Below are 23,222 nucleotides of genomic sequence, written 5' to 3'. Positions count from 1 at the left end.
GTCATGGAAACCAAAATGGAGGAGAGAGAGAGTTAGAGCGCAGATAGAGCATCTCTTCCTCTCTCTCGCTCTCTCTCTCTCTCTCTCTCTCTCCCCCTCGCTCTGCCCCCGCCCGCCCGCCCGCCGCTCACACACCGGGCAGCCCACTGAACCAAACCGAGCGGATCTAACCTACTTATCTGCGGTGAAGCGGCATCTGCGGCTCTGCGGTGACCGTGTGTGTGTGTGTGAGAGTGTGTGAGACGGTGGGTCCGGTCCGGTCCGGTCCGTGTGCCGAAGTGTGTGTGTGTGTGTGTGTGTGTGTGTGTTTCCAGCGGTGCACCGGGAGAGAGAGCCGCTCTCTCTCTCACCAACATTTGTCTTTAATGACCGGATTTGTGTTTTGCTGCGCGATGTACATGGACAGAAGCAGAGGTGAGACACGCACACACACACACACACACACACACACACACACACACACACACACTATGTCTGCACACACAAGACACATCTGCACACACACGTCTGCACCCACACAGAGGTGAAACACGTCTGCACACACACACACAGGTCTGCACACGCATACACACAGATGTGAGACACACACACACACACACACACTGACAGGGACGGGGGTTGGGTAATGACAAACGCGCGCTCCCATACGGTCCGTCATGCACGCGCACACACTGACCGACATCTCGCCGCAGTGAATGTAGGGTAATATGAGTGCATGAGACTGCGTCTGCCTGCCGCCGAGGTCACGTGACACATCTGTGCTTAACATCTGGCAGCGAATTGTGATTGATCCGTCTGATCGATACAGACTCGATCATCGTGCGTGTGCACGTCCGTGTGTGTGTGTGTGTGTGTGTGTGTGTGTGTGCGTGCGTGAGACACCGAGGCTGGTGTCAGAAATCATCTGTCTGCAGCGTCGGACACGCCCCCTGCACACACACACACACACACACACTGTCCTGGTCCCCAGTAGAACCTGGATTCTCCATCATCTTTCTGCTGCTGCATCTGTGTGTGTGTGTGTGTGTGTGTGTGTGTGTGTGTGTGTGTGTGTGTGTGTGTGTGTGTGTGTGTGTGTGTGTGTGTGTGTGTGTGTGTGTGTGTGTGTGTGTGTGTGTGTGTGTGTGTGTGTGTGTGTGTGTGTGTGTATTGTGCTGCAGCACAGTTGCTGTATTAAAGGTCTCGTGCAGGTCCTGACAGTACTGACACACATGAAACTGAACACGTCTGCAGCAGAGACTCGAGCACAAAAGACCAATCTACGATATCTACGTCACGTCTTTATCTCACTGTGAGACAGGAAACTGAAGTTTGTGAACCACTCACTCTCCCACACCAAAGTCCATAGAGGAAACCAGGAGCTGCTGGTCCACTGCTGCCTCGTGTGGTCACTTTGTGTCACTGAAGTAAATCTCAACGCAGGATTTCAAACACTGAAGTGACTAAACGAGACATTTGAACTTAGTGATGGAGGCAGCAGTGGATCAACAACTCCTGTGTGCTGTGATGTTAAAATCACTGATTAGACTGACAGATTTTATTCGCTAGCTTTTCCATGTGTCTCCGTTGGCGGCCATTTTGTTTTCATTGAGAGTGAAGTCCGGTGTCTCAGGCTGCAAAGTAAGTGATTTATTTGCTGAAATGCTAATATGGCATTAAAACACGTCTTTTGTTAAGTGGCTGAAATCTGTAAGAGTGAGATAAACACTGAGTTCCCTCAGTGTTGATTCAGTCGTTCAGCTCCACACGACTCTCCGTGTTTAGGTCTTGTGTCGCCCGGTGACACGGTTGGACTAATGCGGCGATGCTAGCAGCGTTTTGGCAACAGAAGTTACACACTGGAAAGAAAGCGAAAGCTGCGTCCAGTCCGTCAGCTCCAAAAAAGAAGAAGAAGAACACATTTACGTCAGGATTATTTATTACGATCCGTTTGTCAGTCAAGTTATTAGGTTGTCAGTTAGTTATGAGATGATACTCATACAAATATTCAGCTGACAGTTACCACACACCACGGCTTATTGAAAAGTAAACCCTAGCAAACGATCGACAAAAGATCGTAAAATAAAAATAAATGTTACGCAACAATGACGTCAATAATCCATAATATGGGCCTAAACTAAGATAATACAATGGTTTTCATCATTTTTATATCTCTATTAACAAAGAAAATACTTCATTTGTATCACACTCGTTTCGCTGCTTTCGACGCCGTCTTTGTTATGTGAAAACACGCATTGCATTCTGGGTAGCCCTTGTTCCCAAGGGTGGTCTCGGAAAATCTCAATATTGAGGGCGATACAGCCCTTAAACTTGGCCTCAACTTAAGTTTTCTGAGAATCGGGACAGCACTTGCACTAGAGGGAGCATTTTTGAGATTGAGGGTTAAGCAAGGAATTGGAATTCAGTCTAAGAATTTTCTTTGTTAACAGAGATATAAAAATTATGAAAACCATTGTATTATCTTAGTTTAGGCCCATATTATGGATTACTGACGTCATTGTTGCGTAACATTTATTTTTATTTTACGATCTTTTGTCAATAGTTGGCCGGTGCAGACAAGTGATCGTTTGCTATGGTTTACTTTTCAATAAGTCGTGAGTATCATCTTATAACTAACTGACAACCTAATAACTTGACTGACAAACGGATCATAATAAATAATCCTGACGTAAATGTGTTCTTCTTCTTCTTCTTTTTTGGAGTTGACAGACTGGACGCAGCTTTCGCGTTATTCTGCCCCCTACAGTCTGAAGACGTATCTGCATTTAAGGGGTGTCCCATTTCTAAGTGACAAAATAACCCTCAACACTTGGTTTTGAGGCCAGTTAAGATTGAGGGTTAAGATAGGAATTGGAATTAGCCCTCGATCTAACATCAGTTTGTCCTCGTGTCTCTGCTCACTGACGGCTAACAAACGTCTAAAACACTGACTTTGTCACGATGTGGGCGTGGACTTACATCACTGTGATTGGTCCCTGCCCTCAGGTCCCTCCTCCTCCTCCAGTCCCAGCCTGCTGACGAAGAGTCTCCCTCTGGAGCCGTCCTGTTCGCCGTGTGGTCACCAGGTGGCGCTGGATGCTGAAACGCCACAACAGCCGACCTCTGACCTGGGGCTCGTCTCCTCCCCCTCAGGCCCCGCCTCCCTGGAGGGAGGGGCTCTGGAAATGGAGCGACAGAGCTCGGCCAATGAGCCGAGACCGTCGGAATTAACTCCGCTGAGCAGGAGCAGAGCGCCCCCACCTGGACCCAAACCTCAGGGTAAAAGACTTTGTTACCATTTAAACATGCATTTAAATGACATACGCGGTGATGACATCACTGGCTGACCTATGACCTCGTCCTCTATGACCAGTCCCGCCGAAGCCCCCCCACCTCCAGCAGGTGGCGCTGTTGCAACCACGACCCAGGCTTCCAGGGAAGCCCCTCCCCCCTCCTCCACCGTGTAGACCACTCCCAGCAGACCCCAGAGGGGGGCGTGTTCCGCCCACGCGCGCAGACGGCACCGCGTCGCCCACATGTGTCCTGTCACTCATCGAGAAGTTTGAACGGTGAGTGCTGATTGGTCCGAGGTCGCGCGATGATGTCATAGTTTCTGTTTGTTTAATGCGTGTGTGTGTGTGTGTGTGTGCAGTGAGCAGATCATCGTCGTTCCTGACATCACCGGGGGGGCGTTATGTCCCCGCCTCCCTGACCCGCCCTCCCCTTGCCCCTCTTCGCCGCCGTCCTCTCTCGTCCCTCCCTTACCTGACGAGGAGCTTCCGTCTCCGGTCAAAGGTCGTGATGACATCACAGTTGAGGACGAGCGGGGTGACCTGCACGCTGCTGCTGCTGCTGCTGCTGCTGCTGCTGCTGCTGCTGCTGCTGCTGCTGCTGCTGCTGCTGCTGCTGCTGCTGATGAGGATGATGAGGATGATGAAGATGAAGAGCTGGCCGCAGCTTGTCTCGACGACGTCCGTCAGAAGCGTTTGTCCACCGAGTCGGGCTGCAGCGCCTCAGAGAAGCTCCTGGAAGACGAGGTGGTTGCCGTGGAGATGAGGGAGCAACAACAACAACAGCAGCAGCCGCCGCTCGACCAATCAGAGCTCCCCTCTGAGCGCTTGTCCCTCCCTTCCTCTCAGACGGACGGTAAGCTGGCCAATCGGGACAGTGGCATCGACAGCATCAGTTCCCCGTCGCACAGCGAGGAGCTGTGCTTCGCTGGCATCGACGATGGGGGTGTGGTCTACCCCTGCAGCCCCGCCCTCCTGCCCCGCCTCTCCAGCTCGTCCTCGTACGCCGGTGAGGGAGAGGGGGAGGAGGGGGGCGTGAGGGGAGGGGCGAGGAGGAGGAGGGACTTCTCTGAGGAGGGTGACAGTGACCTGGAGGAGGAGGAGGAGGCGGAGCTTACACTAGTGCTGCCTCCGCCCACAACGACAGAACGACAGGACTCTGCTGAGGTGAGAAATGTCCGTGAGGGGCGGGGCCTCACAGGGAGGGTGCGGTCACCTGACCTTTGTCATGCCTTTGTCCAGATGTCCGTCCAGCAGCGGGTTTTCAACATCGCCAACGAGCTGCTGCACACTGAGACCGTCTATGTCTCCAAGCTCCACCTTCTGGACCAGGTGAGTCACCTGACCTGGACCCTGGCTCCGTGACTGTGTCGCCAGTCAGGTTGTACAGCTGCTCTTTGTCGCCCCCTGCAGGTCTTCTGTGCCAGACTCCTGGAGGAGGCTCGCTCTCGCTCCTCGTTCCCCTGTGATGTGGTTCAGGGAATCTTCTCCAACATCTGCTCCATCTACTGCTTCCACCAGCAGTTCCTGCTGCCGGCGCTGCAGAAGAGGATGGAGGAGTGGTGAGGAAGACTCTGCTCTGCCTCCTCTTCTTCTCCTGCTGACTCCTCCTCCTCCTCCTCCTCTGACTCCTGTTCCTCCTCTGTGTGCAGGGATTCCAACCCTCGGATCGGGGACATCCTGCAGAAGCTGGCTCCCTTCTTGAAGATGTACGGCGAGTACGTGAAGAACTTTGACCGAGCCATGGAGCTGGTCAGCACGTGGACTGAGAGGTCAGCGCAGTTCAAGAGCATCGTCCATGAGATCCAGGTGAGCATCAGCCATGATGAAGACGATGATGATGATGATGTGACACACTCACCTGGTGGTTGTGTTGTTGTGTGTGTGTACAGAGGGAGGAGCGTTGTGCTAACCTGACTCTGCAGCATCACATGTTGGAGCCGGTTCAGAGAATTCCTCGCTACGAGCTGCTGCTCAAAGATTATCTGCACCGACTACCAGAGGACGCCCCAGACTACAGGGACGCCCAGAGTATGAAAACAAACACACCCACACACAAAAAACACCTGTGTAGTGACAAGGCTACTGTTAGCTAAATTTAGAAACCATCAACTAACATTGGTAAACACCAGCTAATGTCAGCTGCTCTGTAATGCTAGCCGCCATTAGCTAATACCAGCTACTAGTTTACATGAGTTTGCACAAGCTAACGCCAGTTAGCAGCTAACACAAGTGAACAACAAACACCAGTTAAAGCAGCTAGTAGCAGATGAACATTTTAGCTAATGTTTTGTTGATGTGACTGAACATTAGCAAATGAAATTAGCCTGCTATAGAGGGTCACTGACAGATCAGTCAGAGTCAGTAAACTAACTAGCTAACTAACTAACCTGACATGTCTCTCTGCAGAGTCTCTAGAGCTCATCGCCACAGCAGCAGAACATTCAAACGCCGCCATCAGGAAGATGGTAAGAGTTTAACTGACCTCTGACCTCTGACCCTGAACCCTCTGTGCTGACTGAGGGTGAAAGGTCACCGTGTGTGTGTGTGTGTGTGTGCAGTAATGACATCGTGTCCCCCTCTCTCGTCCCGGTCAGGAGCGAATGAGGAAACTGTTGAAGGTCTACGAGTTGTTGGGAGGAGAAGAAGACATCGTGAACCCGACCAACGAGCTGGTGAAAGAAGGACACATCCTGAAACTGTCCAACAAGAACGGGACGACGCAGGACAGATACCTCATACTGGTCTGTCTAAGTCTACGATATCTACATGTTCACGTCTTATCTTCACTGCTAGACAGACTTTGGAAACCACTCACTCTCCCACACCAAAGTCCACAGAGAAAATCAGTGATTTTAACATCACAGCACACAGGAGTTGTTGATCCACTGCAGCTCGTAGGATCAACAACTCCTGTGTGCTGTGATGTTAAAATCACTGATTTTCTCTATGGACTTTGGTGTGGGAGAGTGAGCGGTTAACAAACTGACCACACGGGGCAGTGGTGGACATGATGGACTCTGACTTTGTGACCTGTGTCTCTGCAGTTCAGCGACAGGCTGTTGTACTGTGTCCCCAAGCTGCGGCTGATTGGTCAGAAATATGGCGTCCGTGCTCGCATTGACGTGGACGGCATGGAGGTGAGAGACGTTTAAGTCTGTCGCAAAACTGTCAAACAGGATCATCATGGTGCAGTAGAGACACACCTGTAACCACGTCCTGTCTCTGTCTCTGTCTCTGTCTCTGTCTCTGTCTCTGTCTCTGTCTCTGTCTCTGTCTCTGTCTCTGTCTCTGTCTCTGTCTCTGTGTCTGTCCAGCTGAAGGAGACGAGCAGCACCGCTGTGTCCAGAACCTTCCTGGTGTCAGGAAAACAGAGGTCATTGGAGCTGCAGGCCAGGTACACACACACACACACACACACACACACACACACACACACACACACACACACACAGTAACACTCACTTGATGATGTCATCATCACTGAGTGTGTGTCTCTGTCTCTGCAGGACAGAGGAGGACAAGAAGGACTGGATCCAGGTACAAACTCAGTCTGATGATGTAATACACAATATCAGTGTGATTCCCTGTGTCTAAAGTGTGTGTGTGTGTGTGTGTGTGTGTGTGTGTGTGTAGGCAATCCAGGTGACCATTCAGAGACATGAGCAGACGATGGAGAGCTCGAGACATTTATCCTGTTCACTACGTGACGAAGAGTCCACACCTCCTCACTCCCCGGTAACACACTCACACACACACACACACACACACACACACACACACACACACACACACACACACACACACACACACACACACACACACACACACACACTCACACACACACTCACACACACACATACACTGACCGTGTGTGTGTCTTATCTCAGAGTTGTGTGGAGTTGGGGAAACGAGCTCCGACTCCGATCAGAGAGAACGAGGTCACGCTGTGTATGAAATGTCAGGAGCCGTTTAACTCCATCACCAAGAGACGACATCACTGTAAAGCCTGTGGACACGTATGTACACACACACACACACACACACACACACACACACACACACACACACACACACACACACCGACACAACAACACAACAACACAACAACACAATCCAGGCCACTAATACCAATCCAGTCCAGTAAAACTAGTCCGGTCCATTTTGAATAATTCAGTCCAGAAAATCCAGTCCAGTAAATCTAGTCCACTTTGTACAATCCAGTCCAGTAAAACTAGTCCAGTCCATTTTGAATAATCCAGTCCAGAAAATCCAGTCCAGTAAAACTAATCCACTTTGTACAATCCATTCCAGTAAAACTAGTCAAGTTTGTACAGTCCAGAACGACTAGTCCAGTCCAGTTACTGTTGTCCAGTCCAGATAATCCAGTTCAGTTACTGTCCAGTCCAGTATATCAGGAAATAAATCAGTAACTTCAAAATAAAACAGGAAACCAGAGTCCAGACAGGAACTGGTCATTGATGCATATGATAATAAATATGTAAATGAATCGTTCATTGTTCATTTGTCCGTCTCACCAGGTGGTTTGTGGGAAATGTTCAGAGTTTCGTGCTCGTCTGTCGTACGACAACAACCGGGCCAATCGTGTTTGTGTCGACTGCTACGTGACGCTAGTGGGCGTGTTTCCCTCGCCCGCCGTGCTGAGCAGCAGCACGCAGAGGAGGCGCTCAATCCTGGAGGTTAGTGTGACATCACAGAGACATCGCAATGACACCGCAGAGAAATCACAGCTATGTCACAGAGACATCACAGTGACATCACAGTGACATCACAGCGACATCACAGTGACATCACATTGACATCACAGAGACATCACAGTGACATCACATAGAAATCGCAATGACATTGTAGATACATCACAGCTATGTCACAGTGACATCACATTGACATCACAGAGACATCACAGCGACATTGTAGAGACATCACAGAGACATCACAGTGACATCACAGCGACATCACAGAGAAATCCCATTGACATCAGAGAGACATCACATCGAAATCGCAATGACATTGTAGATACATCACAGCTATGTCACAGAGACATCACATTGACATCACAGAGACATCACAGAGACATTGTAGAGACATCACAGTGATATCACAGCGACATCACAGTGACATCATAGCGATATCACAGAGACATCACAGAGACATCACAGTGACATCACAGAGACATCACAGCGATGTCACAGTGACATCACATAGAAATCGCAATGACATTGTAGATACATCACAGCTATGTCACAGAGACATCACATTGACATCACAGAGACATCACAGCGACATCACAGAGACATTGTAGAGACATCACAGTAACATCACAGAGACATCACAGCGTCATCACAGTGACATCACAGAGACATCACAATGACATTGTAGAGACGTCACAGAGACATCACAGAGACATCACAGTGACATCACAGAGACATCACAGTGACATCACAAAGACATCACAAAGACATCACAGTGACACCACAGTGACATCACAAAGACATCACAGTGACATCACAGTGACATCACAGAGACACCACAGTGACATCACAAAGACATCACAGTGACATCACAGAGATATCACAGAGACACCACAGTGACATCACAGTGACATCACAGTGACACCACAGTGACATCACAAAGACATCACAGTGACATCACAGTGACATCACAGAGATATCACAGAGACACCACAGTGACATCACAGACATCACAGTGACATCATATACAGAAAAAGACTCTCTCTCTGTTGTTGCTATAGAAACAGGCCTCACTGGCGGCAGAGAACAGCGTCATGTGTAGTTTCCTTCACCACATGGAGAAAGGAGGGGGGCGGGGCTGGCAGAGGGCGTGGTTTGTCATCCCTGAGAACGAGCCGCTTGTGCTCTACATCTATGGAGCGCCACAGGTAAGTGGCGGTGACAGATTACCCATGATGCCCTCTGATAAAGCAATGACCCATGTCTGTCTCCGTGTTTGTCTCCAGGACGTGAAGGCCCAGCGCAGCGTCCCTCTGATCGGCTTCGACGTCTCACTCCCTGAGTCATGTGACCGTCTGGAGAGACGCCACGCCTTCAAGATGTCCCAGAGTCATCTGACACTGTACTTCAGCGCTGACGGGGAGGAGCTACAACGGCGGTGGTTGGACGTCCTGTCCAGGGCCGGGAGGGGGGAGGAACCTCTGGTCCAACGGCCAATCGTGGAGTGCCTAGAGGAGGAGGGGGAGGAGCTTGCAGAGAATGAAAACACATGATTCTATTGGATAAGAAAGAATGAAGATGAAGAAGGCGGGGCCTGATGATCGAGATCAGTCCATAATGGAAACACACACACACACACACACTGAACCTGTGTATATTTACATTTGCATGACTCCGCCTACTTTCGACACAACATGGCCTCTCGTTCTCTCTCTCATCTCGCTTCACCATGACCTGTGTGAGGTGAGCTGGGCGGAGCCTCTACATACCCATGATCCTCAGCTGCTGTCGCCATGGAGACGCCTCCAGCCACAGTTGTGACGCTGCAAAATTTATTCGACGTCTTTCCACGTCTCTCACTGTGATTGGCCGTTTGTTGTGATGACATCATCGACCACAGATCAGCTGACGTTTGCTGACAGACTGAACGTTGACTGAACGTCAGTCAGTGGAGCCTCCCTGTGGCCTGTCACAGTACTGCGGCAGTTTGTACCAGTGGTGGAGCAGGGTACTGCAACATAAACAACACAAACAGTCATATAGTCTATGTAAAGTTTAACTGGAGGAGATTGTATACATTCAGATTCTTATCATTGACATATACATATATATATATGTATATATATATACATATATGTGTATATATATAAAATAAGAATTAATGGTGTGTTCACGTCGTCAAAAAGTTGGAGCAACCCCGACACAGGCTTCCAAGATGGCCGCCCTCAAAAAACCTGGACTGTTTCATTTTTAAAAGTTAGTTTATTGTTTACGTCAGAAAAATACCTTGGCGATCAACTGGTGATGCTAACGTGGCTAACCTTAGGTGTACAATTGTGACACGCCCAGTTCTGACTTCTGATGTAAATGGAACACACACCGTAAGAAACAACTCGATCAATTCTATGAAGAATATTTAAGGCTAATGAACAACAGATGTTCTGTTGTTTGACTTATGGACACAAAATGCACACAAATTTACTGTATATACACAACACATATACATATATAGATATACACACACGGTTGATGCAGGAAAGAAACAAGTGTATTAATATTAATATTATGAATAATAATAATAACAACAATGATAATAACTATATATATATATATACATAATCAGTATATGGACACAGTGTCTCTGCTCTGTCAAAGACATAAAAGTGGACACGCGTGAACGTCACGCAGGACAATGACCCATCCATCAATAAAAGTGTGATGTCATCGCAGAGCCGTGTGATGTCATCGCAGAGGTGTGTGATGTCATCGCAGAGCCGTGTGATGTCATCGCAGAGCCGTGTGATGTCATCGCAGAGGCGTGTGATGTCATCGCAGAGCCATCTGAAAACCATGGACACTGCGTCCCTCCTGTAGAAAAGTCTCACCTGTGGAAACTCCTCCTCCTCCTCAGTGATGTCACAGCTGCCGAACTACACTTCCCAGCATCCTCCAGTCTGAGAAGTGACCGTGCAGCTTCTCATCACTGCCCTGAAGAAACCCCCCTGGATGACAGAACTTTATTTAAATTTAGATGAAATGTTTCATGGTCAGTTTTATTTATAACTGTCATATTTAAATTATTTAATATCACGTTTCCCTGGAAAAGTTTTAAAAAATGAAATTTAATATTGTCAAACATGTTGAACATGAAAAGAACTTCAGTTTTTATTGTGGAGTTTATGAAGAAAAGATGATTCATATTTAAAAATCATGGATGATAAAAAGTATTATTGACTGTGAGACGTGAGAGGAACCATGACCTCTGACCTCCTCGGGTCATGGACTCGCTGACGTTCAGTCGAAGAAGAGACTCGTTGTTTTGATGATGACGTTGTTGTTGTTGTTTATGAATCTTGTTGTTGACGTGTTTATGAATCTGCCTTGTGTTTGTTTGCTTGATGCAAAAAGAAAACAGAGTCAAGACTTTTGTAAATATTAATTTATTCTCATGTGGCCCCGCCCCCCCAGTCATGTGACTGTGCAGAGTGGTCAATTGTTCCTCCCTCAGTTAGAGCCCAGCAGGCGGCCATGTTGGCTCGACAGGCTGAAGGTTCAATTCTCTGTCATGCCGTGTTAGCTTTGCATTAGCCAAGTGTAGCATCAAGATGGAGGCAGGAGTGAGTGTTCGTTTAGCTTAAACCAGCTAGCTGAGACAACTCAGGCTAATGATGCTAGGGTTTAACTGTGCGGTTAACACAGAGCTAGGCTAGGCTAAGAGTTCAGCTCCTCATCCAGTCTTTGTGCTAAGCTAGGCTAAACATTTGAAATATCTGAAAAGTGAATTTTTCACAGTGTTGGACTGTGTGGTGCTCAGTGTGTGTGTGATTGTTACAGCGTGTTTTTAGCATGTTTTTAGCGTGTCCAGCAGACTCCGCCCACTGAGGTAACACCTTCCTTCATCGTCAGGTGAAAAATGTTTGAACTGATGAGTCGCTGTTTCTTTTAAGATTATCTTTGTTCTTATTTTTTAACAGACATTGAGAAACTGTCTTGGTTCTGGTTCTAACTGGTTCTGATTGGCTCTGATGACATCATAGTCCAGTTAGCGGTGTGGCTAACAGTCAGTTTTAAATGTTGCTGAACACAGTAAAACGGCTTTAAATGTTTGATTTGGTTTGAACAAAAAATAATTTACAGCCAGTTCAAACCGGTCAGAACTAGACACTTTAAACCAGTTCAAACCGGTCAGAACTAGACACTTTAAACCAGTTCAAACCGGTTAGAACTAGACACTTCAAACCAGTTCAAACCGGTCAGAACTAGACACTTTAAACCAGTTCAACCCGGTCTCATCTGACCTGCTTGCGTCTGACCTGACGTCAGTTGATGGTTTTGTGTTTATTGTGTTTTTTTTTTTTTAACTTCCTGTTTGAGGTGATCATGACAAGGGCATGTTCCCTTGTCACAGTGATGTCATCACCCTGCCCCATCATTAATGGCTGCTGTCACGTGGGTCGCTGAGGTCAGGGGTCGACATTTCTGATTTGACATGTGTTGTTGTGCTGTTACCGTGGCGACAGGGAAGTTAAACTCAGCTGTCAAAGAACCAATCAGAGGACGACAAGGCCATGACATCCTGCAGGTGTAACAGCAGCATGTCTGTGCTCCCTCTGCTACTTTGTTGTTATTGATTGATTGATTGATTGATTGATTGATTGCAGGTTATTGGTAAGTGGCCGGCCACTGCCTTCCATCCTGTCTGTTACCCATCATGCCTTTCTGTAAGAACATGTTTATGAGGATACACAAGAAATAAAAACAAAACTGACTGTAAATACTGTCATTACTCCTGTCTGTATACAACTACTACTACTACTACTATTTACTACTGCCACTACTACTACTATTATTACTGCAAGTCATATGTAAGTCAATGTGATTGTAACTCATGAAGTGACAGCGCCATCGTGTGACTAAGAAAGTGTAGCGACACACGAACAACGTCACAGAAATAACGGTGTGATGGACAAAAAACGCCATCCCGCTGATGAAACGCTCTGTAAAAGATAACCACGCCCCCTTTCTTATTCTTCTCTCTGGTTGGTCGAGTCTACTGTCACGCGGGATAAGTTGGGCTGACGTCACCATAAGACCCCCGCCCCCGGGCCACTTCCCGTAACACCACAGATCAAAACAAACAAAATGTCTGACTTTCTCTGTGAACCTGAAGGCAGCAGCGGCAGCTGATTGGCTGTCAGAGAATCAGACGCGTTCCTATTGGTCTGTAGAGAGAAGAGCAGCAGCTGATTGGTCAACGCGCACCCTGGCTCATCTGTGTGTGTGTGAGTGTGTGCGTGTGGCCTGAGGAGGCGGTCTGGAACCGCAGACCCGGACTCCCCCCCCCCTGTTTCTCCTCCTGGTCCTGGTCCCGGTCTTCCCGTGTCTCTCAGTCCGCTCTGCCCCGTCAAACGTCTCTTATCTGTGGGGAAATGTCAGCCTTCAGCCCGGACCAGCTCCTCTCCGGAGAGCCGGACCGAACCGGAGGCGAGCAGCACGGGGAGGCCGGCATCCTGCAGCCGCAGACCGTGTTCGTCATCTTGGACTCGGCTGAAACTCTCAATCTGGTCCGGTGAGTCCGGAAGTTCTCTGTGTCGGTTCAGGACTTTCTTTGACACCAAATCCCATATAAAAAAATCAGTGATTTAAGCGGCTCCGTGTTTCAGCGGCTCAAAGACACATGTTTGAGACCGAGGAATGACATCATTTAGAAGAGTTAATCCTGCTGGTGGATTCGGCTCAGACTTGACACACCACCATGACTGTTTTAACGAACTGAACGAAGGTTTAAATGACGTCTGATAGATGCCGAATAGAACCCGGCTTTATCACGAGAATACATATATGATTCCCTTTATTGTGTAACTTAATGAGCGGCGGTGACATGCTTTGATATGTTTAATAGAGGAAATGTTGAATGAGGTTTGGTAACCACGGTACACGTGCCTGTTATACAGCACAGAGGCGATGACGAGTACGATGATGATGATGATGAATTCTGAATTAAAAACTCACTGTCACGCACCAGGAAAAAGAACCGAAAGTGAGCATTTCCTCTTTAGATAAAACCGAATCACTTTTCTTTTTGTTCCAGTGTCAGCTGATGTTTCTAAGAGACGATAGAGTTTTAAATTAGACAAAATATGAACGGGGTTTGGTTTGAGCTCCTCAGGTGTCACACACTCTGTCTGGTTTGGATTGTGCTGTTGTTATTATGGTCTGACCTTTGACATCTGGCCCGGTTTAACCCTGCTGCAATGAGTCATCCGAGATTGAACACACACACACACACACACACAGACATAGACAAACACACAGGTAATTTCCCAGGGGAAGCGCAGACTCAGACTAGATGTCCTCAGACACACACACACATTACAGTAAAAAACAAGCAGGAGAAAAGCTGTTTGTTTTTGAACTGGTGACAAGATAAGAGCACATTTCTGTGTAATAACTTGACATTTCTATCAAAAATCATTTATTTCCGACAATATGTAGTAATAACAATAAGTACAAATACTTTGTTACTGTACCCTTTACTTTGTTGTTTATGTTTGCTTATTACTACTTTACGCACATTTCCTCGAACTGTCTTTGTTTGTTGTTACGACCCAATAACATCAGAATAATTGGTATTATGGTCTGTATTTATTCCATTCACACGCTGGGATTAAGTGTCTTTGATCAAGGACTGTCAGAGCCAGGATTTGTATAAACATGTGTTTATTGATGTGTAGGGTGTGTACAATTGTTAAAATACTAAACACAAGGTTCACCCTTAAGGATCACTTTAAGGTACTTTACACAAGACAGGTAAATACTTTATAAACACAGCAGATCTGATTGTTTAGTTGTTATTTCACAGCGTGTGAATGTGATCGTTGGAACTGATTCAACTCAGTTTGTTAGTTTAGCTCACGCACACACACACGCACACACACACACACACACACACACACACACACACACACACACACACACACACACAAAAAATCTCCCACGACCCATGTTTAGGTTCTGAGTCCTGACCCGTCATCGGTCATGTGTATTTCCAGCTCTTCACTGCAGACCACACACGGTTGTTGTTGTTGTTGTTGTTTTTGTGTGACATCATTAAGCAGATGTTTGTCTTTGTGTGACAACAGCAAGTGTAAAGGTAAAAGTGTGAAAATGACAGGGATGTTTAAAAAGAAAAGAAAAGAAAAGCTCAGTCAAACTGCTGACTGAGCAGGGGGCGGGGCCTGTGGGAGCATGTGGATCTGCAGGAAGTGAGTCAGCAGAAATTCACACACACACACACACACACTCTCTCTCACACACACAGAGGTTTGTGCAGCTATTCTTCTCAGGACTCTGCATTGACTTCCATTAATTTAAACGGACTAAACAAAGTTATATCACTAACCTTAACCAGTTGATAACTAACACTAACTTTAACCATAACCACAATACAAGTCCGAAACTTAACCAGTTCCTCAGACACACACACACACACACGCACACACACGCACACAAACACTCATGTGAACAGGTGGATCACATGACCGCTCAGGTATGCTGTGCAGGTGTAAACAGGAACACAATGAATTCCACAGCTCCGACTGTACTATGTACTGCTCCTGTAGAGGGCGCTGTTTCACTGCTCTGAATGAGTGCGTGGCGTGTTTTTCGAGGCGTCTGATTGGTTCTCTGTGGTTCAGGGTGGAGTCTGGGATCGTGGCTGACATCGAGGTCGACAGTTTGCTGCCGTCAGGATGTGACACGTTCTACGAGATCAAGAGTCAGCCAATCAGCATGAGGTAACGCACACACACACACACACACACACAGAGTGAAAAACTTTATTGTTTGTGTGTGACGTACAGTGTGATGTCATCATCTCTTTGTGCCCTCAGTACATCAGATACAAACTACTGTTCCTCGTCATCATCATCATCCTCACTGCCCTCAGTGATGTCATCCAGGTAAAACACACACACACACACACACACACACACACACACACACACACACACACACTCCTCCTCTCGTCTCCTCTCCTCCTCTTCCCTCCTCTTTTCTTCTCCTCCTCTCCTCTTCTTCCCTCCTCCTCTCCTCCTCTTTTCTTCTCTCCCCTCTTCTCCTCTCTTCTCCTCCTCTCCACTCTTCTCCTCTCCTCTCCCCTCTTCTTCTCCTTTTTTCCTCTTCCACTCCTCTTGTCTCCTTTCTCCTCCTCTTCTCCTCCTCTTTTCTTCTCCTTCTCCTTTCTCCTCCTCTTCTCTCCTTCTCTTTTCTTCTCCTCCTCTCTTCTCCTCCTCTCCTCTCCCCTCTTCTCCTCCTTTTTTCCTCCTCCTCTCCCCCTCTTCTCCTCCTTTTTTCCTCCTCCTCTCCCCCTCTTCTCCTCGTCTCCACTCTTCTCCTTCTCTTTTCTCCTCCTCTCCTCTCTCTTCTCTCTTCTTCTCCTCCTCTCCTCCTCCTCTCCACTCTTCTCCTCTTTTCTTCTCCTCCGCTCCTCTTTTCTCCTCTTTTCTTTGTCTCCTCCTCTTTCCTCCTCCTCCTCTCCTCCTCTCTTCTCCTCCTCTCTTCTCCTCCTCTCCACTCTTCTCCTCTCCTCCTCTCCTCTCCCCTCTTCTTCTCCTTTTTTCCGCTTCCACTCCTCCTCTCGTCTCCTCTCCTCCTCTTCCCTCCTCTTTTCTTCTCCTCCTCTCCTCTTCCTCCCTCCTCCTCTCCTCCTCTTTTCTTCTCTCCCCTCTTCTCCTCTCTTCTCCTCCTCTCCACTCTTCTCCTCTCCTCTCCCCTCTTCTTCTCATTTTTTCCTCTTCCACTCCTCTTGTCTCCTCTCTCCTCCTCTTCTCCTCCTCTTCTCCTCCTCTTTTCTTCTCCTTCTCCTTTCTCCTCCTCTTCTCTCCTTCTCTTTTCTTCTCCTCCTCTCTTCTTCTCCTCCTTTTTTCCTCCTCCTCTCCCCCTCTTCTCCTCGTCTCCACTCTTCTCCTTCTCTTTTCTCCTCCTCTCCTCTCTCTTCTCTCTTCTTCTCCTCCTCTCCTCCTCCTCTCCACTCTTCTCCTCTTTTCTTCTCCTCCACTCCTCTTTTCTCCTCCTCTTTCCTCCTCCTCCTCTCCTCCTCCTCTCCACTCTTCTCCTCTTTTCTTCTCCTCTTCTCCTTCTCTTTTCTCCTCCTCTCCTCTCTCTTCTCTCTTCTTCTCCTCCTCTCCTCCTCCTCTCCACTCTTCTCCTCTTTTCTTCTCCTCCTTTCTTCGTCTCCTCCTCTTTCCTCCTCCTCCTCTCCTCCTCCTCTCCACTCTTCTCCTCTTTTCTTCTCCTCTTCTCCTTCTCTTTTCTCATCCTCTCCTCTCTCTTCTTCTCCTCCTCTCCTCTCTCTTCTATCTTCTTCTCCTCCTCTTTTCTCCTTCTCTTCTCCTCCTCTCCACTCCTCCTCTCCACTCCTCCTCTCCTCCTCTTCACTCCTCCTCTTTTCTTCTCCCCCTCTCCTTCTCTTTTCCCCCCCTCTCCTTCTCTTTTCTCCTCCTCTTCTCCTCCTCACCTCCTCCTCTCCACAGGGTGTTGCTGCGTCAGGACCTGATGCGTCAGCAGGCTCTGGAGGAGGAGCAGAAGGAGGCGCAGCAGCAGCAGCTCCGCTCAACAGACTCCTCCTCCTCGTTGCCTGTCTCAGTGGGCGTGTCCCCCAGCTGCAGACCTCCAGCTCAGGTTCCTGTGGAGGTGCTGAAGGTGGGAGGAGCTTTAAACATCTGTCTATGTAAAGCTTGTCGTTCTTCTGATGGTCTAACGTTTCCCATAATGCACCTGTGCCTCAGGTTCAGACTCACCTGGAGAACCCGACCAGGTATCACATCGAGCAGGCGCAGAGGCAGCAGGTGCGTCAGTATCTCTCAGCCAATCAGAGACCGGCTGCTCTCTCACCAAGCCACTCCCTCTATCTGAGCTCCACCCCCTCGCTGAAGCCAGCGGACGACAAACAGGAAGTGAGAAACTCAAATACATAAACGCCGTTACCGTGCCGACATGAGGTGGTCTAAAGATGGCTGACCTCTGCTGTCCTCTGATTGGTTCATTCAGATGGAAGAGGCCGTCATCGATGACATCATCAGTTTGGAATCCAGCCTCAACGACAAGTTTCTGACGCTGATGGATTCTGAACTTCAGATCGCAAACACGGTACGAGCCAAAACACGGATCTGGATTCAACCAGAGTGAACCTGGACTCAATGTGAATCCATGTCTGTAATCCTGGTAATCTGGTGTGAACCAGGAGTCTGGTTTTAGTGAATGTGGATCAAGACTGTGTGTGTGTGTACATGTGTGAGTGTGTGTGTGTGAGTGAATGTGTGTGTGTGTGTGTGAGTGAGTGTGTGTGTGTGTGTGTGTGTGTGTGAGTGTGTGAGTGTGTGTGAGTGAGTGAGTGAGCCAGTGTGTGTGTGTGTGAGTGAATGTGTGTCTGTGCGGGAGTGAGTGAATGTGTGTGTGTGTGCGTGATTGTGTGCATGAGAGTGTGTGTGTGTGAGTGAGTGAATGTGTGTGTGTGTGTGTGAGTGAGTGAGTGAGTCAGTGTGTGTGTGTGTAAGTGAGTGAATGTGTGTGTGTGAGTGAGTCAGTGTGTGTGTGTGTGAGTGAATGTGTGTGTAAGTGAGTGAATGTGTGTGTGTGTGTGAGTGAGTGAGTCAGTGTGTGTGTGTGTAAGTGAGTGAATGTGTGTGTGTGTGTGTGAGTGAGTGAGTGAGTCAGTGTGTGTGTGTGTGAGTGAATGTGTGTGTGCGTGAGTGAGTGATGTGTGTGTGTGTGAATGAGAGTGTGTGCGTGTGAATGTGTGTGAGTGAATGTGTGTGTGTATGTCAGTGAATGTGTGTGTGTGTGTGCGTGTCTGAGAGTGTGCGTGAGTGAATGAATGTGTGTGTGTATGTCAGTGAATGTGTGTGTGTGAGTGAATGTGTGTGTGTGTGTGTGAGTGAATGTGTGTGTGTGTGAGTGAATGAGTGTGTGTGTGAATGTGTGTGCGTGAGTGAGTGAATGTGTGCATGAGAGTGTGTGTGTGTGTGAGTGAGTGAATGTGTGTGTGTGTGTGTGAATGAACGTGAGTGAGTGAATGTGTGTGTATGACAGTGTGTGTGTGTGCGTGTGAATGTGTGTGCGTGAGTGAGTGAATGTGTGCATGAGTGTGTGTGTGTGTGTGTGTGAGTGAGTGAATATGTGTGTGTGTGTGTGTGGGGGTGTGTGTGTGCGTGTGAATGTGTGTGTGTGGCTGATAATGACGCTCACTGGGAGGGTTTTTCTGTTTCTTAAAGAGACGTTTCCTCATTTTTCAACAGTTGAAAAGAGAAAGAGGAAGAGAAGCTTCTCAGCCTGACTGTGTGAGTGTGTGATGGTGTCTGTGTGTGTGTGTTAGTGTGTCACAGTGTGTGTGTCTGTATGTGTGTGTGTGTGTCAAATCATAAAAAGATGAGGATTTTAGTTTTACTTCCAGATCATGAGAAGAGGAGGATTAAATCTGAGGTAAACTCACTTTGTCCTCTTGTTTTAATGTGTGTGTGTGTGTGTGTGTGTGTGTGTGTGTGTGTGTGTGTGTGTGGGGGTGTGTGTGTGTCTGTGTGTGTGTGTCTGTGTGTGTGTGTGTCTGTGTTTCCAGACTGCTCCTGGTTTAGGTTCTGTTGACTGAGATGAATGGACGTCACTGCAGTGTTCTTCAGTGTGTGTGTGTGTGTGTGTGTGTGTGTGTGACCTCTGACCTCTTTCTTATCGTCAGTAATGTCTTTGTAAGGCAGTGACAGATCAGCTGTTTGTTAGACTGGATCATTATTATTGATCAGTAATAACTGCACAAAATGTGAACATGCCCTTATTACTGCCATCTAGTGGCAGAGAGTATGTACTGCTCACCTCTGACTGTTAATCTGCAAGAAAATAACACTTCTCAGAACTGTGCGTGTGTGTGTGTGTTTGTCTGTGTGTGTATGTGTGTGAGTGTGTGTGTGCGCGCGTGAGTGACAGGATGCTCTGGATCTGGCCTGTCACACTCTGATTGATTAGTTTCTCCGTCAGCAGCTGACCGTGTCTTCTGATTGGTCGGTTTCAGTTGCCAGTGTCTGGTGGTGCCATGTTGGATGTTTACGGCGGCGGCAGTGGTGGCATGGCCACGCCCACCATCACCGTTAGCAACAGCTGCCCGGCAGAGCTGCACACGGTCAAGACGGAGCTGTGCGGTGGGTCACTGATACGCACACGCACACACACACACACACACACACACACACACACACACACACACACCAATCTACAGAGCTGACGTGTCATTGGCTGAGTGAAGCCCCTCCCAACACATTTTCCCTGTTTTCTGCTGAAAAATCTGTTCTTCACTTTCATGAGTCAGCATCACGACTTCCTGTAAACACACACACACACACACACACACTGGTCAGCTCACACTTCCTGTTCGGTGTTAACATGTTCCAGATGTTTTCTCATTACAAATTTACAAAATAAAAGTACAAACTTCAACAGGAAGTGAGTGAATTGTGCTTACAAAATAAAATGACTGTTGCTATGGAAACTGTAGTTTCATCTCAAGGTTCACCTGCTGATCACCTTTGTTTACACCTGTTTTAGAGGTGGAGACCAAAGCTCTGATCAAAGACAGACAGAAGAAGGACAATCACAACCTCAGTGAGTTCTCTCTCTGTGTGTGTGTGTGTGTGTGTCTTCTTCTTCTTCTGTGGTTTTAACATGTCTGTAGCTGAGGCTCCACCCCCTCATTATGATTTTGTTGTTGTTGTGTTTCAGTTGAGAGGAGGAGGAGATTCAACATCAACGACCGCATCAAAGAGCTCGGAGCTCTGGTGCCCAAATCTACAGAGATGTCAGTGAACGCACCACACACACACACACACACTCGCTGTCAGTGAACGCACCACTCACACACACACACAATCACGCACAGACAATCGCTGTCAGTGAACGCACCACTCACACACACACACACACGCTGTCAGTGAATGCACCACCACACACACATTCACACCTGCACATTCACACTCACTCACACACACACACACACACACACACACACACACACACACACACACACTCACGCACACACAATCGCTGCCAGTGAACGCACCACACACATACACACATGCTGCCAGTGAATGCACCACCACACACACATTCACACCTACACACACACACACACTTGCTGTCAGTGAATGCACCACCACTCACACACACACACGCTGCCAGTGAATGCACCACCACACACACATTCACACTCACACACACACACACACACACACACACACAATCGCTGACAGTGAACGCACCACCACTCACACACAGACCACAGTACTTATACTTCAGGAACTACAGTACTTATACTGCAGTACTGTACGGCTATAGGAGAAGGTTAGAGCTGCATGTTAAGGAGGCGTGGCCTGTGATGTGATTGGTCGATCAGGGAGTCGCGGTGGAACAAAGGAACCATCCTGAAGGCGTCGGTGGATTACATCAGAAAACTGCAGAAGGATCAGCACCGAGTACGAGACATGGAGGAGCGTCAGAGGAGGCTGGAGAGCGCCAACCGCTCACTCATGCTCCGCCTCCAGGTGAGGAGCAGGGGGAGGAGCAAAGGGAGGAGCCGGGGGAGGAGTGTTACGCTGTCACTTGACACTCAGCTGATGTTTGTTTGTGTTTCAGGAGCTGGAGCGTCAGGCTCATGGCCAAGGCCTCTCCTCCTGCTCCTCCTCTTCCTCTCCTGTCCCCGCCTCTTCCTCCTCCTCCTCCTCCGCTCTGCTCTCCCCCTCCCTGCCTCACCCCTTCTCCTCCCCCTCCTCGTCCCTGGTCACTCCCTCTCTGGATCTGGACGTGCTGAGCTTCGCGGAGCTGGACGAGCCTCAGGCGTCGGCGTCCGTCTTCTCGCCGGACCTGATGTGTGTGGGCGTGTCCGAGCTGACGGCGCTGCACGGACTCAACCACCTGCTGATGGAGGAGGGGGGAGGAGGGGGGAGGTGTGACCCGCTGCTGTCCTGTGGAGCGTCCAAGAGCAGCAGCAGGAGGAGCAGCTTCAGCATGGACGAGGACCTCTGATGACATCATCACTCATACACAAATCTGATTGGCCAGAGCAGGAGGCGGGACTTCGACCAACTGGGATATTTTTTTAATTTGAATTTTTTTTAATAGAAATATTTTTAAAAAATCATAGAACATCATGGTAACCATGGAAACCTATTATTCTTCCTCCAGTGTAACCATGGCAACTGTCACGTTGTCTCATGAATTTTCATCTTGAATGAAAATGGGTTTTCGTTCGCGGTTCAGCTAGCATGCTAACAGCTAGCCCACATCTGCTGTGCTACAGTGTGTTGCGGCTCATGCTGATGTTAGCAAGTGGGTAACCATGACAAACACAAATCCTGCTGTTACTTTGTTTACTGTTGGAAAATCATCTTCATCGTCATCATCATCATCATCGCTGTCAAACCTCAGTTTTTGCCCAATCAGAGCAAAGACACTTCTCACTCAAACACTGACACAACCTGTTTAATTATGTCACAGTAAATATCTGTCTGTGTGATGTCACAGTTTAACAGTGACATCACAGTGTAACGTCATCACAGTGTGACTGTGACATCATCACAGTGTGACGTCATCACAGTGTGACGTCATCACAGTGTGACAGTTTGAATGAAGCTCTGGATTACATAATCTTCAGGAAGTGATGACATCATCTTCAGGAAGTGATGTCACACTTCAGTCTTGTTACCATAGCAACAGTCATAAGAAGGGATTCATGCGTTTAATGTTCATGTTAGTGTTTTTTATAGACTATAAACTTTTATAGAGAAATAAAATCAGTGAAGATCTGACTCTGTGTCTCTTTGTCAGTTTTACAGTATTTAAAGACAATCATTCAGCGGGTCAGAGGTCAAAGGTCAGGCGTGGTCTGAAGTTATCAAATGATGTTTGAGTGAGCTCCTCAGAAGAACACCAGGGGGCAGTGTCTCCAGCAGCAACCCATCACTGTCTGTGGTCGTATTTAACCTTTGACCCGCTCACAGGCTCCGCCCCTTTGGTTTGAACAACCATGTGGAGAGAGTCTTTGATGTTGTTCGTCCCGGAGGTCAGAGGTCGGGTGGCATTGTCATTTCAGAGATTTCCTGTTTCCTGTTTGGATGTTCTGGCAAGTTTGCCTCCACCAACACACACTTCCTGTCCCTGCAGGAGCAACTTCCTGTCCCACCCAGCCCCGCCCCCACCTCAG

At 48.1% G+C, this 23,222-nt stretch overlaps 2 protein-coding genes across 3 annotated transcripts; both read left to right on the top strand.

The window, feature by feature from the left end:
- Positions 1 to 365: 365 nt before the first annotated feature.
- fgd1 (FYVE, RhoGEF and PH domain containing 1) lies at positions 366 to 9,534 on the top strand (the record flags this gene model as incomplete). Its single annotated transcript, XM_083894990.1, has 19 exons — positions 366 to 414; positions 2,986 to 3,258; positions 3,353 to 3,548; positions 3,632 to 3,818; positions 3,900 to 4,436; positions 4,512 to 4,601; positions 4,683 to 4,831; positions 4,922 to 5,078; positions 5,162 to 5,300; positions 5,679 to 5,737; positions 5,867 to 6,013; positions 6,317 to 6,409; positions 6,587 to 6,666; positions 6,779 to 6,809; positions 6,906 to 7,007; positions 7,160 to 7,288; positions 7,811 to 7,969; positions 9,043 to 9,189; positions 9,268 to 9,534. The coding sequence occupies 19 exons, from the start codon at positions 366 to 368 to the stop codon at positions 9,532 to 9,534; spliced, it is 2,991 nt and encodes a 996-aa protein (XP_083751116.1).
- Positions 9,535 to 13,356: 3,822 nt separating this feature from the next.
- tfe3a (transcription factor binding to IGHM enhancer 3a) lies at positions 13,357 to 22,801 on the top strand. Of its 2 annotated transcripts, XM_083894511.1 has the most exons (12): positions 13,357 to 13,550; positions 15,679 to 15,777; positions 15,874 to 15,942; positions 17,515 to 17,683; positions 17,770 to 17,937; positions 18,032 to 18,130; positions 19,279 to 19,320; positions 20,043 to 20,169; positions 20,573 to 20,629; positions 20,747 to 20,822; positions 21,417 to 21,564; positions 21,656 to 22,801. In XM_083894511.1, exons 1-12 carry the CDS (start codon positions 13,411 to 13,413, stop codon positions 22,043 to 22,045), a joined length of 1,584 nt encoding a protein of 527 aa, XP_083750637.1. In that variant the 5' UTR covers positions 13,357 to 13,410; the 3' UTR covers positions 22,046 to 22,801. The 2 variants fall into 2 exon arrangements, with proteins under 2 accessions (XP_083750637.1, XP_083750638.1); XM_083894512.1 differs by lacking the exon at positions 19,279 to 19,320.
- The last annotated feature ends 421 nt before the right edge of the window (positions 22,802 to 23,222 follow it).

The sequence above is a fragment of the Microchirus variegatus genome (genome assembly GCF_963457635.1).
Source record: "Microchirus variegatus genome assembly, chromosome: 9".
Classification (NCBI taxonomy): Eukaryota; Metazoa; Chordata; class Actinopteri; order Pleuronectiformes; family Soleidae; genus Microchirus; species Microchirus variegatus.
This window is presented reverse-complemented; position numbering and strand designations above follow the sequence as displayed.

Excerpts from the sequence above, each read along its gene's own strand:
- tfe3a (XM_083894511.1), top strand. The coding sequence starts at position 13,411 with ATGTCAGCCTTCAGCCCGGACCAGCTCCTCTCCGGAGAGCCGGACCGA. Across the intron at positions 17,684-17,769 it reads TTCCTGTGGAGGTGCTGAAG|GTTCAGACTCACCTGGAGAA; the intron begins GTGGGAGGAGCT and ends CCTGTGCCTCAG. Across the intron at positions 19,321-20,042 it reads AAGCTTCTCAGCCTGACTGT|TTGCCAGTGTCTGGTGGTGC; the intron begins GTGAGTGTGTGA and ends GGTCGGTTTCAG.